This window comes from Acomys russatus, chromosome 19, assembly GCF_903995435.1.
Source record: "Acomys russatus chromosome 19, mAcoRus1.1, whole genome shotgun sequence".
Taxonomy (NCBI): Eukaryota; Metazoa; Chordata; class Mammalia; order Rodentia; family Muridae; genus Acomys; species Acomys russatus.
Window position 1 is genome coordinate 62,272,272 of NC_067155.1, and position 20,976 is coordinate 62,293,247.

General features: G+C 54.4%; 1 protein-coding gene across 1 annotated transcript; it reads right to left on the reverse strand.

Moving 5' to 3' along the window:
* Positions 1-1,945: 1,945 nt before the first annotated feature.
* On the reverse strand, positions 1,946-20,775 carry Kctd10 (potassium channel tetramerization domain containing 10). Its single transcript, XM_051161705.1, has 7 exons — positions 20,662-20,775; positions 15,140-15,353; positions 9,437-9,606; positions 7,204-7,290; positions 5,378-5,430; positions 4,321-4,516; positions 1,946-2,676 (listed from the first exon to the last, which is right to left on the reverse strand). Exons 1-7 carry the CDS (start codon positions 20,662-20,664, stop codon positions 2,452-2,454), a joined length of 948 nt encoding a protein of 315 aa, XP_051017662.1. The 5' UTR covers positions 20,665-20,775; the 3' UTR covers positions 1,946-2,451.
* Between the last annotated feature and the right edge of the window lie 201 nt (positions 20,776-20,976).

Consider the following 20,976-nt stretch of genomic DNA (forward strand, 5'->3'; position numbering starts at 1 on the left):
TTTGAACTCAGCTGTAAATGACACCCACGTTCCGCCAGGGACTGGGCTGGCCCCCACAGGCCCCCCTCCCCGAGGAGGGCTGGGGTCTCCTGGAACAGCAGCTGATTCCTTTTGTTTTCTTTCACAAGCCCCTCGGCTTCCTCTCAGGGTTTAAGCTGAAAAATGACTTGGAAGTCGGCTGTGCGGCCTTGCTCTGTTGTTGTATGTCAGCAGTCCTGCTGAGCCAGGCGTCCCAAAAAGACCAGAAGGCGGATGTGAGTAGAAGCACAGTTGAACGTTTATTTTACATGTGTCCGCAGATGCTTGTACAACAGTGGGCAGGCACTTCTAAACTCCCAGCATTGTTTCATAGTGCAGAGACAGGAAGGCTAGCAATGCTTAGAATGACCAGTGACTTGGGTGGAGCCCCCCAGCCTGCACACACTCTGGGGGAGGGCTGAGTGCCAGCAGTGAGCAGCAGGTAAGGGAGGGTTGCACCTAAGTGGGACCACAGCTTCCAGGGGCCAAACAGCCCACCCTTCACGGGAAGGCGGCAGGAGGCTGTGCCAGGACCTGCCAGGGGTGTGGGCCCCAGTTGCCAAAACACTGAACTTGGTTACCAAGAACAAAAGGCTATTCCTATTTACTTTCACTGTGAGCCCTAAGCTCACTCTTATACCAAACCCAAGGCGAGTGGCTCACTGGATGCTGAGCTAGAAATGCTGACTTCTGCCCTTCGTGCGGGCTATGGAACCTGAAGCAGAGCTTTGGAGTCAGACCCAGCCTGACGGACGCCGGGTCAGGCCCTAGCTGGATAGCTGCCAGCGGTACCAGGCACCATGGAATGTTTGCTAGGCCTGTTCCTATCCCTGGGAGCAGAGGTGCAAAGCCACAGGCACATGATTTGAGGAGAGAAGAAGGTAGAGAGAGCTGCCAAAACAGTAACCGTAAGGCGCAGAGGCCAAGGCAAGTCTGATCGTGGCGCCAAGTCATTTTGCCCCTGAACATCACACAGTGTACACAGCGGCTTTTCCTTCCTACAGAAAATGCCAGGGCTCGCTCACATTAACTTCCTAGAGAAGTTGAACCCCCAGGGCAGGGCAGGGCAGGGCTGACGTTTAAAACACAAACAGTATAAAAACTTATGAACCATAATTTGTAAGCTCCCTTTTTTGGCTCTTAATACAAAAGATTCCCCGACACCACTGTTTAAAAAGCATCTATCTACCCGAGCGTGGTTCCTCGATCCAGTCGGGACTGTTTGAATATTTATTGTAGGCTTTGCTATCAGATATAAGAGAAAGGTACACAACTGTCACGTACAAAGTGAGCTGTAAAAACCGTCACAAAATAGAAACTTTAATACATGTCAGAGATCACCCACTAAATACCTTTGGTCTGAAAAACAGTAACGACTCCTTTACCGAGCGGCCAAAATCCATCACCATCGCACTCGCCTTATAACTAGTCTACTCAGAACCAACCCTGTCAGTCACGACTCACTTCTGCACAGGCGCAGAGGAGACTCTGTACCTCCTTGTGAGCGCCTGCGCCCACAGTCACACACGGCCCACCAGCAGTCACACACGTCCCTAAACACAGGCAAGACTCAAAGGTATCCTCACGCCACTCTGTTCTGCATGGAAAGAGAAACTGAAGGAAGCTACGGTAAGAGAGCGCAGGCTTACAGCAGGGACCCATGTCAGTCTGCCAGCTCCTCCTGGTGCCCCCACCTGGTGCCACACAGCTCCTACCAACACACCCTCCTGCTGAGGAAAGGAGGCCCTTCAGAAGGGAGGAAGCCCTAACGCCTTGGTCTGGAGTAATGGCTGCAAGGCGGCAAGATAACCTTCCTGGATGGGGCGCATCAGAAGGCAGTGAGGAGCAGGGTCCACTGGCAGGAAGTGGTCTGCTCCCTGCCTCACTGAGGGACCACGGAGAGGCTGAAAGCACTCAGGCCCACTGCTACAAGCTGCAAGTGTGACCAACGAGCTCTATCACAAAACTGTACAGAGCAGACTCCCAGGGAAAAGTGAGACTGCCTGCCTGGAGTACACAGGGGCCAGGCTGCTCACAGACAAGACATCTTGGTGGCTGACTGCCAACTACAAAGTCCCTCACAACTGGTAAACTAAGCCCTACGGGAGTGTCACCTAAGAAGCCCTAATAGGTAGTCAACACCCATGTAATAAATACTGCAACAAAGGCTCTCGCATACACACCAGCCTCATTCACACTTTTCCTCTAAGAGCCAAAGAAGCCAGGCTCCAGGCTCTCCTGAGAAGTAGAGCTTTCAGAAGGGTACACACTTAGGTCAACACAGAAGCAATCCGCTTTGTCAAGAAATATCAAAATAATCATCTGCTTATTACAAAAGTGTCTCCGGACTCCAGGGGAGGTGGGAGGCGCCCCGAAGCCTGCACAGGGTCAGAGGGGGCAGGGGTGCAGGGAAGGCAGCTTGCACTTGCTGCCTCACTGGTGCAGGTGGGCCCGGTCATCTGGGCGCTTGATGTGGATCCTCCGCACGCGCTCAATCCGCTCCCGCTCCCTCTCCTCGTCCTCGTCCAGGTGGTGGGAGCGCCCAGCTGCACCGCCCGTGGCTTCCAGGAGCGCGTTGTCAGGTCCTCGGCCATCCTGGGCTTCATACAGCAAAATGTTCAAGGTCTCCTCATAAATTCGGGCTTCAGGGAACTCAACCTGTACCCCACAAAATACACAGCAAGTACATTAGCGGGCGACACAGCCACCACTTCACATGTACTCTCAGCAGGGCTGCCTTAACACTGGCGCCTCCAGGAGACTCATGGCTCTGGAGATGCTGTCCCCAGTGGCAGGAATGGCTCCTAAACCTCACAGAGACCAGCAATGGGACACTCCCCGCCCAGCCCGAGTAGCCACAGGCAGCAGGTGTGAGAGGCTGAAGGCTGGAAAAACCAAATTGCCACTAGAACTCCAATCACAAGGCTGGTTGGAACTTGTGACCTAAATCTCACAGTGGCAATTGCCAGCCAAACCAGAACATCATGCTGGAGCCAGTGCGATGGCCCAGGCAGGGGTAAAGGTGGCAAGCCTGACCACCTGAGTTGAGCTCCCAGGACCCAGTGGGGCAGGGGAACCAGATCCCACAAACCATGCTGACCTTCATCCACATGCCAGAGTGGGAGGGCGAGGAGACAGACACACAGAGAATATTAAAAACAAAAAAGCAACAACAAAAGCCAGTTCCCTAGGTATTAGATAAGACCCAGCATCCTACAACTGATGCTCCAAACAGGACATGGCTCTAATTACTCAGGACTGTGAAGAAGCAAGAAAATCCCAATTCCTGTGGTAAAGCTGAACCAATAGATGCCAGCGCTGAGAGGACTCAAGAGCTGGAATCGCTTGGTGAGGACCTGAAAGCAGCTGCCACTCAGAACAAAACAGCAGCAGCGATCAGTAAGGCGCGCAAGCACTCGTAGAGCAAACGTCAGTATGAGAAGCAAATGCTCGCTGTACAAGTGACAAACCCAGCCAGCCAGCCAAGGAAGACTCCCACAGAAGCTTGACAACCTGAACAGTGACCCAACAGGCCAAGCAAGGAAGGGCCAAAGCTCTGTGGGCTCATCATCCACTCAGCAGCAGGCAGGGACGCATTAAAGGCTGCGCAGACTGCATCCATGTCCACAGGACCACGTGATGACAAAAGCACCAGGGATGCTGCATCACACCCCCACCATGCAACACCCCAGAGGACAGGCAGCTCAGACGACAAACCCCCAAGCTTTCAGGGAACAGTGGAACTATTACTGCTCAGGGCCAGTTTTGCTGCCACCAACTGTCTGGAAAACCAAGGCCTCGGGCTCTCCTGAGGGGCAAAGGTCACCACCAAAGCAGCCAGGGAGAAGAGAAGGGCCCTTGGCCTCCCAGCCGGGCTCTGCACCTAGCACATCTCGCAAGCGCAGGCTCTCCTGGAGACCTCTGCTCACCTGGAATCACTTGGGCCCCAAGCACATGCTTGCTAGATCCCCTCTCCCCCACCGCTAAGCTGCAGGGGATCCGATGCGCCTGCACTTACAGATACACACACCCACACATGGTAATCTTACAAAGTTATGGCGTGTGGGGCCTATGACAGTGGAAGACAGATCTAGGTCAGCAGGAAAAGAAGGACAGAGGTAGACGGCCAAGGGCAGCAGCAGTGTCCTCTGACTGTGAGCTTGCTGGGGCCATGCTGGTGGAGAGCCCAGCACCCAGAGGACAGCCACCCAGCAGGGCTCAGAGGGAGAGGGCACTGCAGGTACCAGGGAGCAAGGCCCAGTGTCAGTCGGCACTGCCCGTGTTTCTCTGCACAGCTCTCACCTTGGTCTGCTTCTTTTCGGTGGCATAGACGATGGAGGTACAGCAGACTTCTGCGATTTTGCGGCCTTGACCATAAAAGGACCAGCAGCAGATTTCATCCCCAATGACGTCCTTTATGAACAGGACCCTCCCGTTAAAGCGCAGAGAAAGCTTATCAAACAATTCAATGTTTTTCAACATATTGTCGTCAGAATTGCTGCAAGAGAGCATTTGGTGAGGTGAGCACAGCTGGCGACAGCTTCTAAGCCTGCACAGGCCTGAGTCCGACACTGAGTGTGGGGCCTCTGGGCTCCAGTTGCTGAGCCGACCTACGCTTTCCCCACCAGGCCCATGAGGTGCACAGCAGCAATGCCCAGGGAAGATTGTGACCCTAAGTGAGCCTGTGGATCTCTACTGAACTCATCAAATCCCTGCATTCCCCAAGTTGCTCATTTATAGAGCACGCTCCTGAGACCCAAAAGGCCCTCTAGACACACTCACCACTTGCTGGTGGCATTGTTTAAACAGTGCAGTCCCCAGTACCCGAGCCAGTCACAGGTGACCCAGCAGCCCATTCATGCCGCCTATCGAAGAGGCAGGACAGCTATGTCCATAAAAACCGCCTGCCAGTCCACAAAAACCCTTCTGTAACAGCCAGAAACTGCAAACACCACGCTGAAGAAAGAAGGAAATGTGGAGGGCCCATATGCTAGGGCCACGCTTGCCACGCTGATGGTGTACAGTGTGCACAAACCCTGACAACATCACATTGAGTGAAGGGACAGTCACAAAATGCAGCATGATCTAGCACCTGACACGACGCAGGTCAGCAGCTGTTGGAGGCCAGGGAAAATGAGGGAGCCTGCTAGTGGGCAAACTGCCCTGTCCTAGAAAGTATTGGTGGCTGCACATTGTGGGTATGTCAAAAGCACTCAAGTGTGCAACACAAGGTGGTGGATTTTGTGGGGTAGGGGAATTCCACCTCAAAGTCCCTCTACCTGCCCACCTATGCTTAGGTGCAGAGGGCGGCCACTGCGTGAGGGACAGGCAGAGCGGGGCCGCCCTGGCCGGCGCTTACCTGGTGTAGGAGTACTTGTTGTTGCTTCTGTTGTAGAGCAGCTTCACGGCCGGCTGTGGGGGACAGGAGGGCACAGCCGCTAGTGCGGAAGGCGCCACGCACACTGGCTTCCCAGAGGCAATGGCACAGGCTGGCAGGGCTGCAGGAGGAATCACTGCACGCTCCAGGAGTAGGGGCAGTCCCAAAACACAAGCACAGGGTACGGCCAGCACCTCCCCCAACACAGGTACACACAGACCTCCCCCAACACAGGTACACACAGACCCCTCCACTCCCACAGGTACACACAGACCCCTGCCACTCACACAGGTACACACAGACCCCTGCCACTCACACAGGTACACACAGACCCCTCCATTCACAGGTACACACAGACCCCTCCACTCACACAGGTACACACAGACCCCTCCATTCACAGGTACACACAGACCTCCCACTCCCACAGGTACACACAGACCCCTCCACTCACACAGGTACACACAGACCTCTCCATTCACAGGTACACACAGACCTCCCACTCCCACAGGTACACACAGACCCCTCCACTCACACAGGTACACACAGACCCCTCCATTCACAGGTACACACAGACCCCTCCACTCACACAGGTACACACAGACCCCTCCATTCACAGGTACACACAGACCTCCCACTCCCACAGGTACACACAGACCCCCTCCACTCACACAGGTTACACACAGACCTCCCACTCACACAGGTACACACAGACCCCTCCATTCACAGGTACACACAGACCCCTCCACTCACACAGGTACACACAGACCCCTCCACTCACACAGGTACACACAGACCCCTCCACTCACACAGGTACACACAGACCTCCCACTCACACAGGTACACACAGACCCCTCCATTCACAGGTACACACAGACCCCTCCACTCCCACAGGTACACACAGACCCCTCCATTCACAGGTACACACAGACCCCTCCACTCCCACAGGTACACACAGACCCCTCCATTCACAGGTACACACAGACCTCCCACTCCCACAGGTACACACAGACCCCTCCACTCACACAGGTACACACAGACCTCCCACTCACACAGGTACACACAGACCCCTCCATTCACAGGTACACACAGACCCCTCCACTCACACAGGTACACACAGACCCCTCCACTCACACAGGTACACACAGACCCCTCCACTCACACAGGTACACACAGACCCCTCCACTCACACAGGTACACACAGACCCCTCCACTCACACAGGTACACACAGACCTCCCACTCACACAGGTACACACAGACCCCTCCATTCACAGGTACACACAGACCCCTCCACTCACACAGGTACACACAGACCCCTGCCACTCACACAGGTACACACAGACCCCTCCATTCACAGGTACACACAGACCCCTCCACTCACACAGGTACACACAGACCCCTGCCACTCACACAGGTACACACAGACCCCTCCATTCACAGGTACACACAGACCCCTCCACTCACACAGGTACACACAGACCCCTCCCCATTCACACGCACACTAACACAGGTTCACACAGGGCCCCCCACAGGTACATGCAGACACAACACTCACACAGGTACATGCAAACTACCCTCACTCACACACGATGTACACAGACACCCCAACCCTCACTCACACAGTATACACACATCCACACACAGGTACACACAGACTCTCCGACTGACACACACACAGGTACACACACTCCCCCAGTGACGCATACACATACACCCCCCAAGTATACACAGACTCCTCCACTGACACACGAACACAGGTATACACACAGACACCCCCCCACACACACTCACACACAGCACCCCTGCACACCTTATTGGAAGCCGCTATGAGCCTCTGTTCTTCCTTGGAGGAGGTGATGACAGGCACCTTGCAGAAGGGCTCGTATGTGTCTTTGTTCTGCTGGGACAAAGCACGCTTTCAGCCCGGGGTCTGCCTAGCACAGGGCTATCTATACAGCCAGTACGAAGCCAGGCCCTGATGAGGGGACACAGGACAGTCATGGTGGAGAGGAAGACACTTCGCACCTGTTAGTTGGGAAAGGTGAGACTAGGGGAGGGATCTGCTCCTGTGGGGCTGTGGGGTACGCCAGAGGGCCCAGGAGACACAGGGGTGACAGCTCTCTCTGCCAGGATGCCACTCACAACTAATCCCTCAATACACTGCCATAAAGCCAGATCAAAAGCTCCTTCGTCCCCACTGTAATGGCAGCAACAGAAGGAAGGGGAGAGAGAGAAGGGGAAGTATGCAGTCAGAAGACAACCGCAGCAGATGCTGAGCTGCTGAGCAGACTGCAGCTGAGAGATGGGGAAAGAGACAGGCAAACCCATGTGAGGGAAGGAGAAGCGCCTACAGTCCTCAGGGACCACCACAGGCTAGAGGCACAGGGGTGAGGGCTGAGGGGGCCTCCTGCCAGCAGGCAATGCAGCTGCAAAGCCATCTCACCCCACTGTCAGCAGGAGAAAGTCTACACTCCTGGGGGGTGGGCAGAGCAGAGGACAGATGTGTCGTTATTCTGGACACCCTGCAACCCCCCCCCCCTGCGCTCAGCCCAGATGGATGGTACCCAGCCATGCTTAAACCCCACAGACAGAGGTATAGGGCCTCTTTGGTTTTTAGTGAGTGTTGCTGTGTAGCCTGGGCTGGCTGCAAAATCCACGATCCTGCCTCTGCCTTCTGAGTGCCTGCATTACAGGCACTGCTACCCTGGTGGCAGAGGACTCCTTGCAGACATCTTTGCCCCAAGAAGCTCCCCAGAGGAAAAAGTCAAGTCTGTTATCCAACCATGAAGGCCCTGAAAGACAAGGCCTCCCAGCCCCGCACATATAGCCTGTCCTTGGGCCTCAACAGAAGCCAAGGCTCATCCAACTACAACTGAGAAGCATCTCCAACACAAAAGGTGACACCGCAAGGGACAGAGGGACAGACAGGACATGTACGTCAGATGGTACCCAGCCAGGCAGCCAAGGACAGATGTAGTGCTTTCTGAACAAGGGCAGCACAACCCAAGGACAGCTTTCAGACACAGAAAGGACAGCACAGAGAGGTTGAACCTCTCAGACCTATAGACAGGAAGCCAGGGGACCTGTCCCCACACAAAGGTGACACAGAGGATCTCTGGTGCATCTGGACAGTCCAGTATGAGACTGGCCCTTGGCCTGCTTATCTGTGAACCTGGGGCTCAAGCAGGGATAGATACAAAATACCTCAGGACTCAAGACTGACAGTGCTGGGGACAATGACAGGGTGAACTCAGAACACTTGTCTAGCCCACAGCTGTGCTTAAACTATTCTGAGAAAAGGAAGAGGTAAGCTTGGTGGAGAAGGAAGGGAGGGGACACGTGAGGCTGAGTCCAGCTGACCGTGCCTAAGGCTGAGGACACACAGACGCAGAGAGCCGCTGGGCACTGGTACAGGAAGCGGGAAGGCCATGCTGGCGGGAGCCATCAATCACACTTCCTGAATTATGCCCCTGCACAATGTCAGCACACCTAAGAATGAATCCGGTGAGATTTGTAACAGTGTGAAGCTCACAGGCAAGGCATGTGTGGGGCAAGGCCAATAACACTGCTTCAGTGAGGGCCAAACACAGCTCCATGGCTCAGGGAAGGCGCAGACAGGAGCCTCGTGTACAGGAATCACGACCGTACCACAGCACAAAGGGAAATTCGATGCTCCAGAGTATGAACTCCTGACTGCATTTGTTTTGTGGGTAAAGGGAGGGTATCTGGAGATCTCTCTGGACTTCCAACAACAACAAATGTGCAGAGTCAGTCTCATGGCGGAGCCTCTGAGGGCTGCGATCTACATGACATGACCCGACACAAAAGAAGAGAGCAGAGTACCAGGCAGACAAAGTGTCCCTCAGACATTAGCATCCCAGGTGGATGGGACTGTGACATCCTAACCAAGGGACAGTTTCCCAACTGTAGTCTGCTTCAGCAGGTCCCCAACACCTCAATGAGGCAGGGCCCACTACGCAAGGGGAAAGGAAGATGGCAGGAAGGTTTGGGTGCCTCCGTGTGGGACAGAAAGGGGTGCCTACTTGTAGGGCCGCCTGGCACTCTTCTAGGAGACCCTGCACCAGGTAGTACTTGGCCTCCGCTAGCAGCTCCTCAATCTCCCGGCGGCTCTCGGGTAAGGGCACAGCCCCGTCTCGAAGGTAGTTGAGTATTGTCCCAAAGTGCTTCCCACAGCGGTCAATGAGGATCCAGCCTGCAGTGGGGAGACAAGGAAGCTCTTCTCAGGGAAGGGACACCATGGCGGGCCGAGAGCTCCCAGACTCCTGCGGTCCTTAGCCCGTGCAACCCCAAGGCTCCAAAGCCCGAATCTGCTCTGAAGGATCCTGCAAATACCTAAGAAACCAAAAGCCTGACTCCTGCTCTGCCACAGCTCAGCCACTTGCCAGCAGCAGGACCCATCGGCCAAACATCCCTGACTGTGCCCTCCGGTCAGCAGAGACGACTCATGGCTTCTCACAGCAAGTACTTACGGGCTAGGATAGTGACAGGACAATAGAATGCCACCAAAGGGCTCAGTCACCAAGAGAAGGTGAACCCACTTCCACTGGATACGGAAAATGTCCCACCGGCCAGCACCAGGGGAGGGGCTGAGAAGACTACCCCTGCTTACCAGTCCTCTCCAACTGTCACTGGCCCACTCCTCCTCCACCTGAGCCCACTGCTCGTCAAATTTCCTCTCCTGAAATGTGACATCTCTGACACAGTGGGAAACACACCACCAGGCTTCCTGCATGGAGCTACGCCTGTGAACACAGGGCACGTGCTAAGTGGGCTGCAAAGGTAAATCCGCCTACAGTGACTCCAGGTGTCACCTGTGCCCGTTTCTGGGTCTGAGGAAACAAGACACTCACTTCCTAGTGTCCACAACCCACATGCGTGTGGCTGGGCAGGCCAGGCCAGGGGCTGGCTAGACCGTGTGACCTTTGCCCAAGTATGGCCTCTACTGATTTAGCCCAAAGTGGCCAAGAAGGAAAGTGAAAGTGGGCCCAGGGCTTCTTGGGCTCCAGCACTCCAAGCAAAGCCGGAAATTCAAATTATTCTGTCATTCTCCTCATTTTAAAAGGATGGTAAGCTAGTTTAAAAAGCAAACAGTTCTCAGCCCATCAAAAGGCACACAAACATGCCCACACACACAGGCTGGATTCTGTCCACACGCATCAGGCCTACAGCCCCAAGCCTCTAGGCCAATGCTGACACAGTGTGGGATGATGGTATGACCTCCTCTTCTGCACTTCTGGGGGTGTCATTCCTCATTTCCACAGACACAGAGTCCCCCAGATGCTTGCTGGCATTCCAAAGGGGAAGGGAGCAGGATTCAGCCACTAAGAACCAAGCCTCAAGCTCTGAGAGAAACAGCAGTGACAAACTTAGCTGACTGGAGAGAGCCCGCCTGCGTCCTGCCTACATGCTTGACCTACCCAAACCTCTGGGGAAAGGCCAACAGCCCCAGATGCATTATCCAAGCGACAGCCCAGAGTTTCCATAAACGAGCAGGCAAACTGTGACACTGGGCTCCCGCTCAGGAATGTCAGGAAAGGCTGTGGGAAGGCACACTTGAACAAATAAGGGCAAAGGAGCCGGGCACGCTCCAGGAGGCTTCCATTAGCACTCTGACTGGAGATATGCTGGTTGCTTTCAAGGAGGACCCCATCCCTCGCAGCAGCTCAACCGCCTGCATGGAGAACCGCAAACAGCCACGAAGTGGCCTCTTGCTGCCTTGGAGCGCACAGCATCAGGGAAAGCTTCCAGGGCCATCGGGACAGTAGGATGCACAGTGCAGCCCAGAGGCTCTGCCTGAGCTCCAGGACGTCTCAGCGCCCGGCACAGGGTGCTGAGCGGGGGCCACTGTCACCTGCCCTTAGGCTCCCTTCCAGCTGTCTCTCCTGATGGAATGCACAGTGCTGGCATACAGGTGTGACTAGAGGAGCCAGAGAGCACAGAGCCCCACACGGGCCTCTCGGCAGCACTCACCATTAACTTCAGGTGTGTGACAATGAGCTAGAAAGACAGCTACAGGTGTTGGGAAGCAGCAAGCACCAGAACCCAGGACAAGTCGGTGTCTTTCAGGGTGGGAATGGGGTGCTGGGAAGGGGACTACTGGCTCCTGTGCAAACACACTGATGTTTCTTCTCTGGGAAGTTTGGGCTCCCGCCCCCCTTCTCCAGGAAGCCTCTCTTCACCACAGGCAGGCATTACAACTCCAAACCAGGTCTCCAGTCCCTCTAACACACTTGTTACACTTTCAAATTCCAGAGCCTGAGCCTCAGGGCAGGATCTGTGAGAGGAGCCTGTCCAGTGCACCGCAAGGCACTTAGCAGCATTCCTGTCACCCAGCTTGTGACAACCAAAAACATCTTTGGACATTGCTGAATGTCCCTGAGGTCACAAACAACATCAACAATGCTTATCTGAGAACGCTGAGGCAGATCAGGGACCTGTGGACAGGCTGATGAGCAGGAGCGCCCGGCCTAGCAAGGGACATTCCCCAGGCTCAATTCCCAGGACTAGGGGGAAGGGAGTGAAGAAGGAGAGGGAAGGAGGGGCACAGGGAGGTGGGGAGGAGGAGTACAGGGAGGAGGGGAGGAGGGGTACAGGGAGGAGGGGAGGAGGGGTACAGGGAGGAGGGGAGGAGAGAAAGGAGACAGAGACCTAACTGTGAAAGCAATGCGCAACCACAGAGGTAAGTCCGCAAGGAAACAGGTCTACAGCACGTGCTTCCACGGAGCAGCAACACCAGACGCAATGAGGCAGCAGAAGGACGGAACCCAGACCAACTAGTGTAAGACAGATGTGCAGCCACCGGAAACCAGGGAACCAGACTGAGGCAGACACTGGATCTGCGCAGTACTTGGCAAGAGTTTAAAGGGTCAACAGCGCCCAGTGCTGTGAGGCACAAGAGCACACAGCCTGAGAGAAAGCTCTGGCAATACTCACCGCTATCCCCAACTGTTTCTGGGAACACACTAGGGAGGGAGGGGTAAGAGCTTAGTGCTGCAGACCCTGAGGCTGAAGGGCCCTGCATCCCTGGGGGAATCACATTCCTAACCTGGCACTGCAGCGTTTGTAGGGCCATCACGGGCTGCTTACTCAGGCCGCATAAGCATAATGCTCAATGAAGGGCAGCAAAAAAGACCACTGCCTACTGTTTAAAGCCATGCTAGCAGAACGTCGGTTAGGAATCTCCACAACAGTGGGAAACACAACACTCACAAAAATGCAGCTCCCTGGCTGCTGGGGAGGTGACTGTGCCAATGGCCTGCCTAGGGCCAGTTGTCTGGGCCAGGACCCAGGGTGAGCAGCCTGAGCTGCACCCAGGACCCCAAGCCAGACGGAAAAGGAGGGAGGCCAGCAGACAGGAACGGGCCACATCGTGCTAGTCTCTGCGGCTTTCTGAGAGGATGTGCAGATAATAACATGACTGACAGCTTCAGCCTAGTCTCCCCACTCCCTAATTCTGAATGCATTAGTCAGAGGCCTGAAGCCATGGGGGGGGGGCAGGGCGGTGCTGTGTCCAGCCTCAAGAGAGGTGGGGGAGGGGAGAACAGTTTCAGGAGTCCCAGGCTGGCCTTAAACTCTTGATCCTCCTGCCCACACCTCCTGAAAACTGGTATTCAGGCATGCACCACCATACCTAGTTTTTTAATGTGGTGCCAGGGGCTGAAGCCATCTTAGCGCATGCTGGGCAGGGCTTCTACCCTCTGGGTCACTGGACATGGTGACAAGGGCTCAGAGGAAAACTCCAGCAAGGCCAGAACTCAACTTCTCAGAGAAAGCCTGCTCATGCCACGTGTCCTCTCAGAAAAGGCACCCCAAGGGCGCAGTTCTGAGCCACAGCACATCTGCTCCTGAAGGGCCCGCCATGGAGGCAGGCTCCTCAATCTCTCCATCTCTCAGTAATGCCAGCCATGTGGCTCTCCAGTGCACACACAGCTCTGTCAAGGAGCATGAGAGGAGGTTCAAAGACAGAGCCACCCACTCAGGGTCACAATTCCAGCGTACGGCCATGCCTGGTGCAAGGCAAAACTAGCACCATGCCTGGTGTGAGGAAGAGGCTCTGAAAGCATCAGCTGTGACCTTGCCGTGTGGCAGAGCCAGGACTCCAGCTTCTGCACTGATGCTCTTTTGTATTCTAGCACTGTGGTGCTCAGGCTAGTGGCAGTGACAAAGGGGGACCCTCACACAGCCTGGATGCAGGCCTCTTCTCAAGCCGCACTCTCTGGGGATGTCTGGCAACACAGCACACACCGTGAGGACTCAGAACCCCTCCTCTTCCCGGCGGAAGGCCGACTGTGGGTTCCTCTCTCAGCTGCTGCTCTTGAGTTTCTGAAGACAGTCTTTCTGTGTGTGTGTGTCAGAACATGCATGTGGCGTGCACAGCAGCCACAAGGCGTCATGTTCCCCTGGAGCTGTCTGACACAGGCGCTGGGAGTCAACTTCAATCCTCTGCAAGAGGCCTGCACTTCTGTCTACAGCAAATGTCAGCTCAGCTGGCAGGGGTGGGGTCCCCAAATCGGGGTGATTCTTTAAGATGCAGCAGCTGATTCCTGTTTGTACCTAAGCATGCTCCTGGGGTGGCGTGTAGGCCATGGTCAGGCTATGCAGGGTTTCCTCCAAGGGCAACAGGATGGCTCCGCCGGGCATGGGTAATGGCTGAGGTCTGGACACCAGCTGACAGCCAGGCCTTCATGGGGTTGCTGAAGGGCCCTGGCACCAGGTGATCTGGCTTGGGTAACGGGCCCATGCCCAAATCACAGCGTAAGGTCCAGAGATCTCAGGGTTGGTAGCTGCACTTCCTTTTCTAGCCCAAGAGCTCTGGAAAAACTATTTAATCTCCCACAGGCAAAGGACTACACTAAGGATCAAAGGGAACGGCGGCCATGAACTGCTGGGCTGAGAGCTCCAAGAAGGGCTGGAGGCCTGGTGACTGATGGGCACGTGTGACGTGTCTGGCATGTTGTTGACAACACTGCTTCCCCAGATGCTAGGCTGTCCAGACAGAATGGGACAAAGGTTGCCCTTAGCATGCGTCTACAACAGGAGCAGGCCTGCTGGCCCACAAACACTGTCCAGCTGAGTGACGATGGCTGTGTGAGCCCTGTCTGGTTTGCAATATGGCCTCAGGCCACCCAGATGATGGCTTCCTTCAGGAAGCTCCCAGCCAAGATCCAACATAGAGGACCAAATTGAGCAGGGGTCCTGGGTTCTCCCACAGCACCTGTCTCCTTCTGTGGCTGGGGCGCCATTGTCTTGGCACCCTGCAGGATAGGGGTGGCCCAGCAGAGGGTGCCTCCCACTCATAAACCACTGTTCTCTGAATACAAGCACAGCAGCGGCCTTGGGGCTCTGACCCCACTTAATGGGAAGGCAGTGAGCAAGGGAGGACACTGGGCCCCCGTCTTACAGAAGCCAAGGCCTGAGCAGGACGGATCGTGCTCAGAGTCAAACAGCAGTCCTGCTACGTCAAGACCAAGAGTCCTTATCGACACAAGTGACTCCTACTCAGTCTGGTCCCGGCTTCAGTGCCACTTCCTCAGGAAGTCCTCCCTAACCACACCCCCCCCCCCCAGACTAAGTCTAGTGTCGCCCAGCTCTCAGGGCATCCTGCAATCAACTGTGTGTACAACTGCCCTCGAACGCAGGACTTCTGAACAGCCCTCAGCCCTCAGCCACTAGCCAGTCTATGGCACATAGCGCCACACCAGACCAGCCGGCGGCGCTGGACTCACCTTCACTGTCGGTGAGCACCTCCATGCGCCCGCTGAACATGGCCTTCAGCATGGTGTCCTGCTTGGTGAGCGTCTGCATGGTGGTGTAGTAGAGGGCGCCCCCCACGTTCAGCTTCACGTACTTGGAGCTGGGACTGGCGCCCTTGAAGGAAGTGGTGCGGGTAGCAGCCGCTGGCACCGCCGAGCTCACCACACTTTCTCCTGACATCTCTTCCTGCCAGGGAGAAGACAGGGTCAGCACAGCAAGCCTGCTCTACTCAGGCTGAAGTCATATCCAGAGGTTGCTTGGTTTGGCCCATGTATACACTGCATTTAAAACTTCCAACATTGATAACTCAAGAGCTCAAAGAAATACAAAAACAGCCCTGGATTTCTGGTTTCTCTTAAAATAAGAGCTAACTGGGCCAGGAGGACAAATGGCAGCTACTGAAGGGCAGGCTGCCCCCAAGGTCAGGAACGCATCCCTCAGCTCACTTGCAGGCCAACCCTGCCTGCTGCCCCTGTAGGCATGGGCTTGTCTCTAAATCTGTGTTGCGTGATGTCCTCTGTCCACACCAACAGCACCTGGGCCGCATGAGACGGCAGTCAAGGCCGCATGTGAGCAGCCAAAAGGACCATCTTTCAAATCAACTCCATAAGCATTCTTTTGTGAGCTAGGCGGGACGAGGAAGCAAATTCAGAAAAAGGAGCAATTTCCTGCCCTCCTGTCACCTGACACGAGATCCTACAGGGGTCCGGAAGACACGGCCAGATCTGCGGTACTTAACGCGTATCAGCACCTGGTCTTTCTGTACTTCAGGAGGAACCTCTCAAACCCCAGAGCCTGAGGAATCCAGGGTGAGCTGGCTCTGCTCCCCGAATCTGGGGCAAGAAATGACAAGGGAAAAAAGCAGCCTGCAGACACCCCGGGCTGACAGCACTGCAAGACCCTGGACAATGTCCCAGAGCTCCACCGTCACATTAAGCCACTCTGGAGCCACACTGCTGTAGGACAAAACCAAGACCATTCCACCATCACGCCTAAACACAGAGGGCACGAGCACTATACAAAACACAGAAAGGACCACACACGCACTCTCCTGGCCCATGCACACTCCGGCTGCTGGTCCTGACATCTCTTCCTGCCAGGGTGAGAGTGACCAGGCTCAAGTATGGCATTAGCTGCCTGCTGACAGTACCACACACAGAGCTGCGCCTTCTCTCAACACTCCTGCTCCTCTTCCTGAGGCACCTTCTACACTCTCAGCACAGCCAGGAGGTAAGCCAGCCAGCTCGGGCACAGCTATGCTCCTATCTTTTAGCTAGACAGTGCAAAACTTCAAGTTACCTGAAAAACAATGGCTTTCCTATTTTTCTCAGAAAGCCTTTCCACAGAAAATTGTACATGGCAAGACACACATCTTCTTAACAGCAGGAGACAAAACAGAAGCAACTTGTTACAACACGGATGGTCAGCAAGCACTATGAAATAGCTTCTTCTAGTCTCTCTAGCTCTGTCGCCCCCAACCCTCAAGGCTGATGGAAAACCACAGTTGGGGAACCTGTGTCAGAGCTCTGCAGAGCAGAGCATATAGAATACTCCCCTGGGGTGCAGGACAGCCAGGGACACACGCAGAGAAACCCTGTCCTGAGAAACAAAGCAACAAAATAAAACAAAACAAGCTCCCCTGCAAGGGTTTCCTCAGGCAACTCTCTTGCTGTGTGTGCGCATGTGTGTGTGTATGTGTGCGTGCTCACAGTTTCAAAAGCTCAGGCAGAGCTCTCCTGGAGTCTATGGCGTGATGACAAAATAAAAGATCCAGGAGGAAAGCAAGACACACACAGGCACAAATACACACACACACACACACACACACACACACACACACAGAGCTTTCAAAACAGCCCCCAGAAATGCTATATTAATACTTGTGGCCAAACATCCTCCATGGTGGCAGGAGATTCTAGGAAGAAAGCATTTCCAAGACTGATGACCTGGAGGGCAGGAGAAAGGCTTACAGGTGGTAGGGGGAAATAAAAAGAAATTTGCCCCAAATTGGAAATACTTTTCAGATACAAACTTACCACACACACACACACACACACACACACACACACACACACACACACACACACAAACACACACACAGTGTGTGGAAGTAGTCTAGCATCTTGCAAGACGCCTGACACAAAGCAAGACATAAAACACCTGTGTACTTTTGTGTGGACACTTTGCATATAATAAACACTACTTAGCGTGCACAGATGGCTGGATTTTAGTGAACTTGTGCACCTGTGCAGCCCTACTCTGCATAAGGCAGAGAACACCGACACGCTCTAGACATACTCCCACTCTGACTGTTGACACCCACAGTGTGGGGGATAGCACTGGTCATTTTTTCTATGGCCCAAAGAGGGTCAGTGACAAGCAAGCCAAGGATGTGGCCAGGCCTGGCTGACCCTGGTTGTTGGTGATATTTGGTATATTTAGAGCTATGACATGTAAATCAAGACAGGAAAGTCCCATCTCATTAAAAGATGAAAGAAAAGCAACGCGTAGTTAAGGACTCGGTTTTCAGACCCATGTTCAAGGGGTGGTAGAGCAGGACCATGAACAACGCCGCTATCAGACACTGGCTTTCCCTGCCGGCTTCGAGATGCCAGCTGGACAGAAAGATTCAGCAGAGCCCGGGCTGGTTAAACACTCAAATTACATTATCTCCGCCTCAAGCCATCAGCTCATCTTTGGAGACTGTCTCCAGCTGTGACTTACTAAGGGACAAAGGCATCACAACAGAGTCCTTTGAGACACCAAGGAAAGTGTCCAAAGTGAAGCAAGGAAAGTCTAGAGCCTCCCAGAGTCCCTCACCCCAAATCAACTAATCAGGCTGATGCCTAACACCAGGAGAGACCCTTGGAGGGCAGGCTCTGGGGACATTCATGTCCCCGGCTCAGTGATGCTGGACTGAGGGCAAACACAGCGACCCTGCCCTGCCCCTGCCCGCCCCACAGTGCTATGCTCTGCCCTTCTAAAGGCTGATTTCATTAGTGAGTTAGGGTGAGCAACCTTGGTTACCAGGGAAACGGAGGTAACTCAGAAGTTTGTTCCGGTGCGCTGGGTGAATCTAGGCTTCCTTCCTTCACATCTGCTTGAAGATACTGTTGCCTACTAAATAGTGGCTGTACCTGGCCACTAACTGAAACCCCAGAGAAGCTTTTAAAAGGGCAATGCCTGGATCCTACTCACAGAAATTCCGATGTTATCAGCCTTCGGGATATGGCCCAGGGGACAACCTTTTTTTTTTTTTTTTTTAAATTAAATTCCCTTAGTTGGTTCTAATGCTCAGCCAGGATGACAAGCCTCTGTTCTAAAAGGCTCTGTACCCCTTAATTCGGCTATAATTAGCTCTGTGGTCTTGAAGAGGCTCTGTAACTAGCTTCGCACGTTGCTGGCCCAGTGAATTCCTGACCCGCGTGCAAACACAAACCAAAGCATCATAAATAGAAGTCTCGCTTTGCAGCTTCAAAGCGGAAGGCAGGAAGCAGCCATCTGTATGCTTGCAAAGATTTATGTAAAAATCAGCCAGAAGAGACAACTTCTGGTAAATAAGACATGGAAACGCAAACAAACAAAACACCAGAAAATACCAAGTCCCTGCACACTGTCTCCTGTGAGCTGAGGTTCCAGCAAGCCTGGACTGCAGGCCGCAGGTCACTTTCTATGTCATGTTCACGGGAGCTACTGCATCCAAGTCTCCGTTTCCTACGTTGTAAAACTGTTAAAGCCACGATCTTCCAAACACCGCCTCCCCCAAGAGAAAAGACAAAGCGTGGGCCACCTAGTTCTGTAAGTTCCTCTTCTGCTCCTGAACCTCCTTAAGACCAGGTGTGTTCAACCGGGGCAACTAGAGTCACCTGTGCTTAAAAAAACACTGGCACCTGCCTGGGCTGGACCCCAGACCAACAGCGGTGCTGCCAGTCACTTGGGTCTAAAAAGCTCTGCTGGGCATGGTGGCGCACACCTTTAACCCCAGCACTTGGGAGGCAGAGGCAGGCAGATCGCTGTGAGTTCGAGGCCAGCCTGGTCGACAAAGCGAGTCCAGGACAGTCAGGGCTACACACAGAGAAACCCTGTCTCAACAAAACAAAACAAAACAGCTCCTTCAGATGATTCAGTTGCTAAGTAAGATCAGGTGGTCAGTTTATCGAACAGCCTCTGGGATCTGAGGGGAACTTTTCCTTCCAGAAGCTTAAGAGGTGCTGTGCACCCCAGCTAAAACAAACTGAGGTCTCTGCCACAGTGCAGACAAGACCGCAGCTCCATCTGAACCAAACAAAGCTGAAGGAGGCAAATAAGTGAGGCACTGTACCCCCGAACCTGCTTCTAAGGCAGTTACCCTAATTCCAAGACCCTGACCCAAGGGCATTCTCCTGCACCCTTCTCTCAAGGGTCCAGTGAGAATGTTTGTCGATGCTGCTGATTAGGGACGAAAGCTCTGGTTTCAGACGCCTCCACTTAACAGCCCAAATCACTAATGACCTGCAGAGTCGGTATAAATACACCGATGAGCCCTGTGCCCAGATTGGTGGTGTTAGGGTTGAGAAGCTGGCAGCTTCTTAACAAGTTCCCAGGTTACGCTGCTAGCCGGGTTAAACAGTTGGAGAGCTACTGGTGTTGTCCTCCTTCTGGCAAAATGTTCCTTATTTTACACAAAATAGAGGTGAGCAAAGCCAAATACAGGCTGAGTGGTTTGTGTTGAGTTTGGGGTTGATCTTCTAGGGAAGTGAGTGGGTAAACAAAGAGCACCTGGGTTGATCTTTGCCCATCCCCGCCCAAGGACAAAGAACCCTTCAAGGAACAGACCCTTGAGAATCCCAAATAAACAGGAACCATCCCACGACCCACACAGCAATAGCAGACATCCTGGGATCCCGAGCTGTGGTCACCTAGGGCCAAGTCAACGGAAGTGACTAGGTAGGTACCCAGGTGCCACTTGAGGCTAAGACTCCGTGGTCAGAATACCCTGACCTCAGATGCCTGGCATCCCATACCAGAACCCAGTCACTAGTCACCTCGCTCCAGAACCTGGGGTTCAGAGGAACGTGGCAGGCCCCTTCCTGTCTTGCGGGGGACCCAAGCACTCAAGTCACAGCCTCCAAGACGCCAAGCGCTCAGTTCCAAGGATTCCAGCCCGTCCCCTCTCCACACGCCCTCGAGGCCGTCTCTTTGTCCTAAACAATCTTCCAAGTCGCATCGCCAATCAACAGTCAAGACTCAAGAGCCGGTCCCCTCGCCGCGACCCGCGCATTTTCGCAAGTCCAGACGCCCCTTCACAGACAGCACAGCCCCCCAAGTTCTTCATCCAAAGCCCTTCCCCCGCCCCGACCTGGCCCGCAGGAGCCACCCAGCGACCCTGTGCTGTCGCGGCCGCCGCCCACCGCGCCTGGTCCAGCGAGTCCCTCCCCCTCGTTCTCGTCGCCGCCGCCCGCCGCCCTCTGTCCTCGCCGGCCCGAAGCCCCCCGACCGCGGCCGCCGCCCTCACCATGAAAAGTCGGAGGACGCCGGAGTCTCCAAATCCGGACTGAGAGGAAGGAAACACCCAGCTCACTCAAGGCAGGGGGCGGAGGCGGGGCCGGGGTGTGCACTTCCGTTGTCCACACCCCACTTCCGTCCCGTAGAGGGACACTTGCTAAAAGTGTCCCCTGTAGTCCGAAATGGGGACTCTTCTTCTCGACCTCTCCCTCTCGGGTCGGTTCTACCTCTCCTTGGCTGAGTCAGGCTTTTATCCTCACTTCTGGATGTTTCTCCTTTTCGGCTGCCAAAGAAGAGAACAGCATGAAGGAGAGGTTTTCTTTCC

Bases quoted from the DNA above. Each gene is read 5' to 3' on its own strand.
- Kctd10 (XM_051161705.1), bottom strand. The intron at 9,607-15,139 runs GTGAGTCCAGCG...TCCCCACTGCAG, and splicing joins GGTGCTCACCGACAGTGAAG to GCTGGATCCTCATTGACCGC. The intron at 2,677-4,320 runs GTGAGAGCTGTG...TGTGGGGTACAG, and splicing joins CCGAAAAGAAGCAGACCAAG to GTTGAGTTCCCTGAAGCCCG.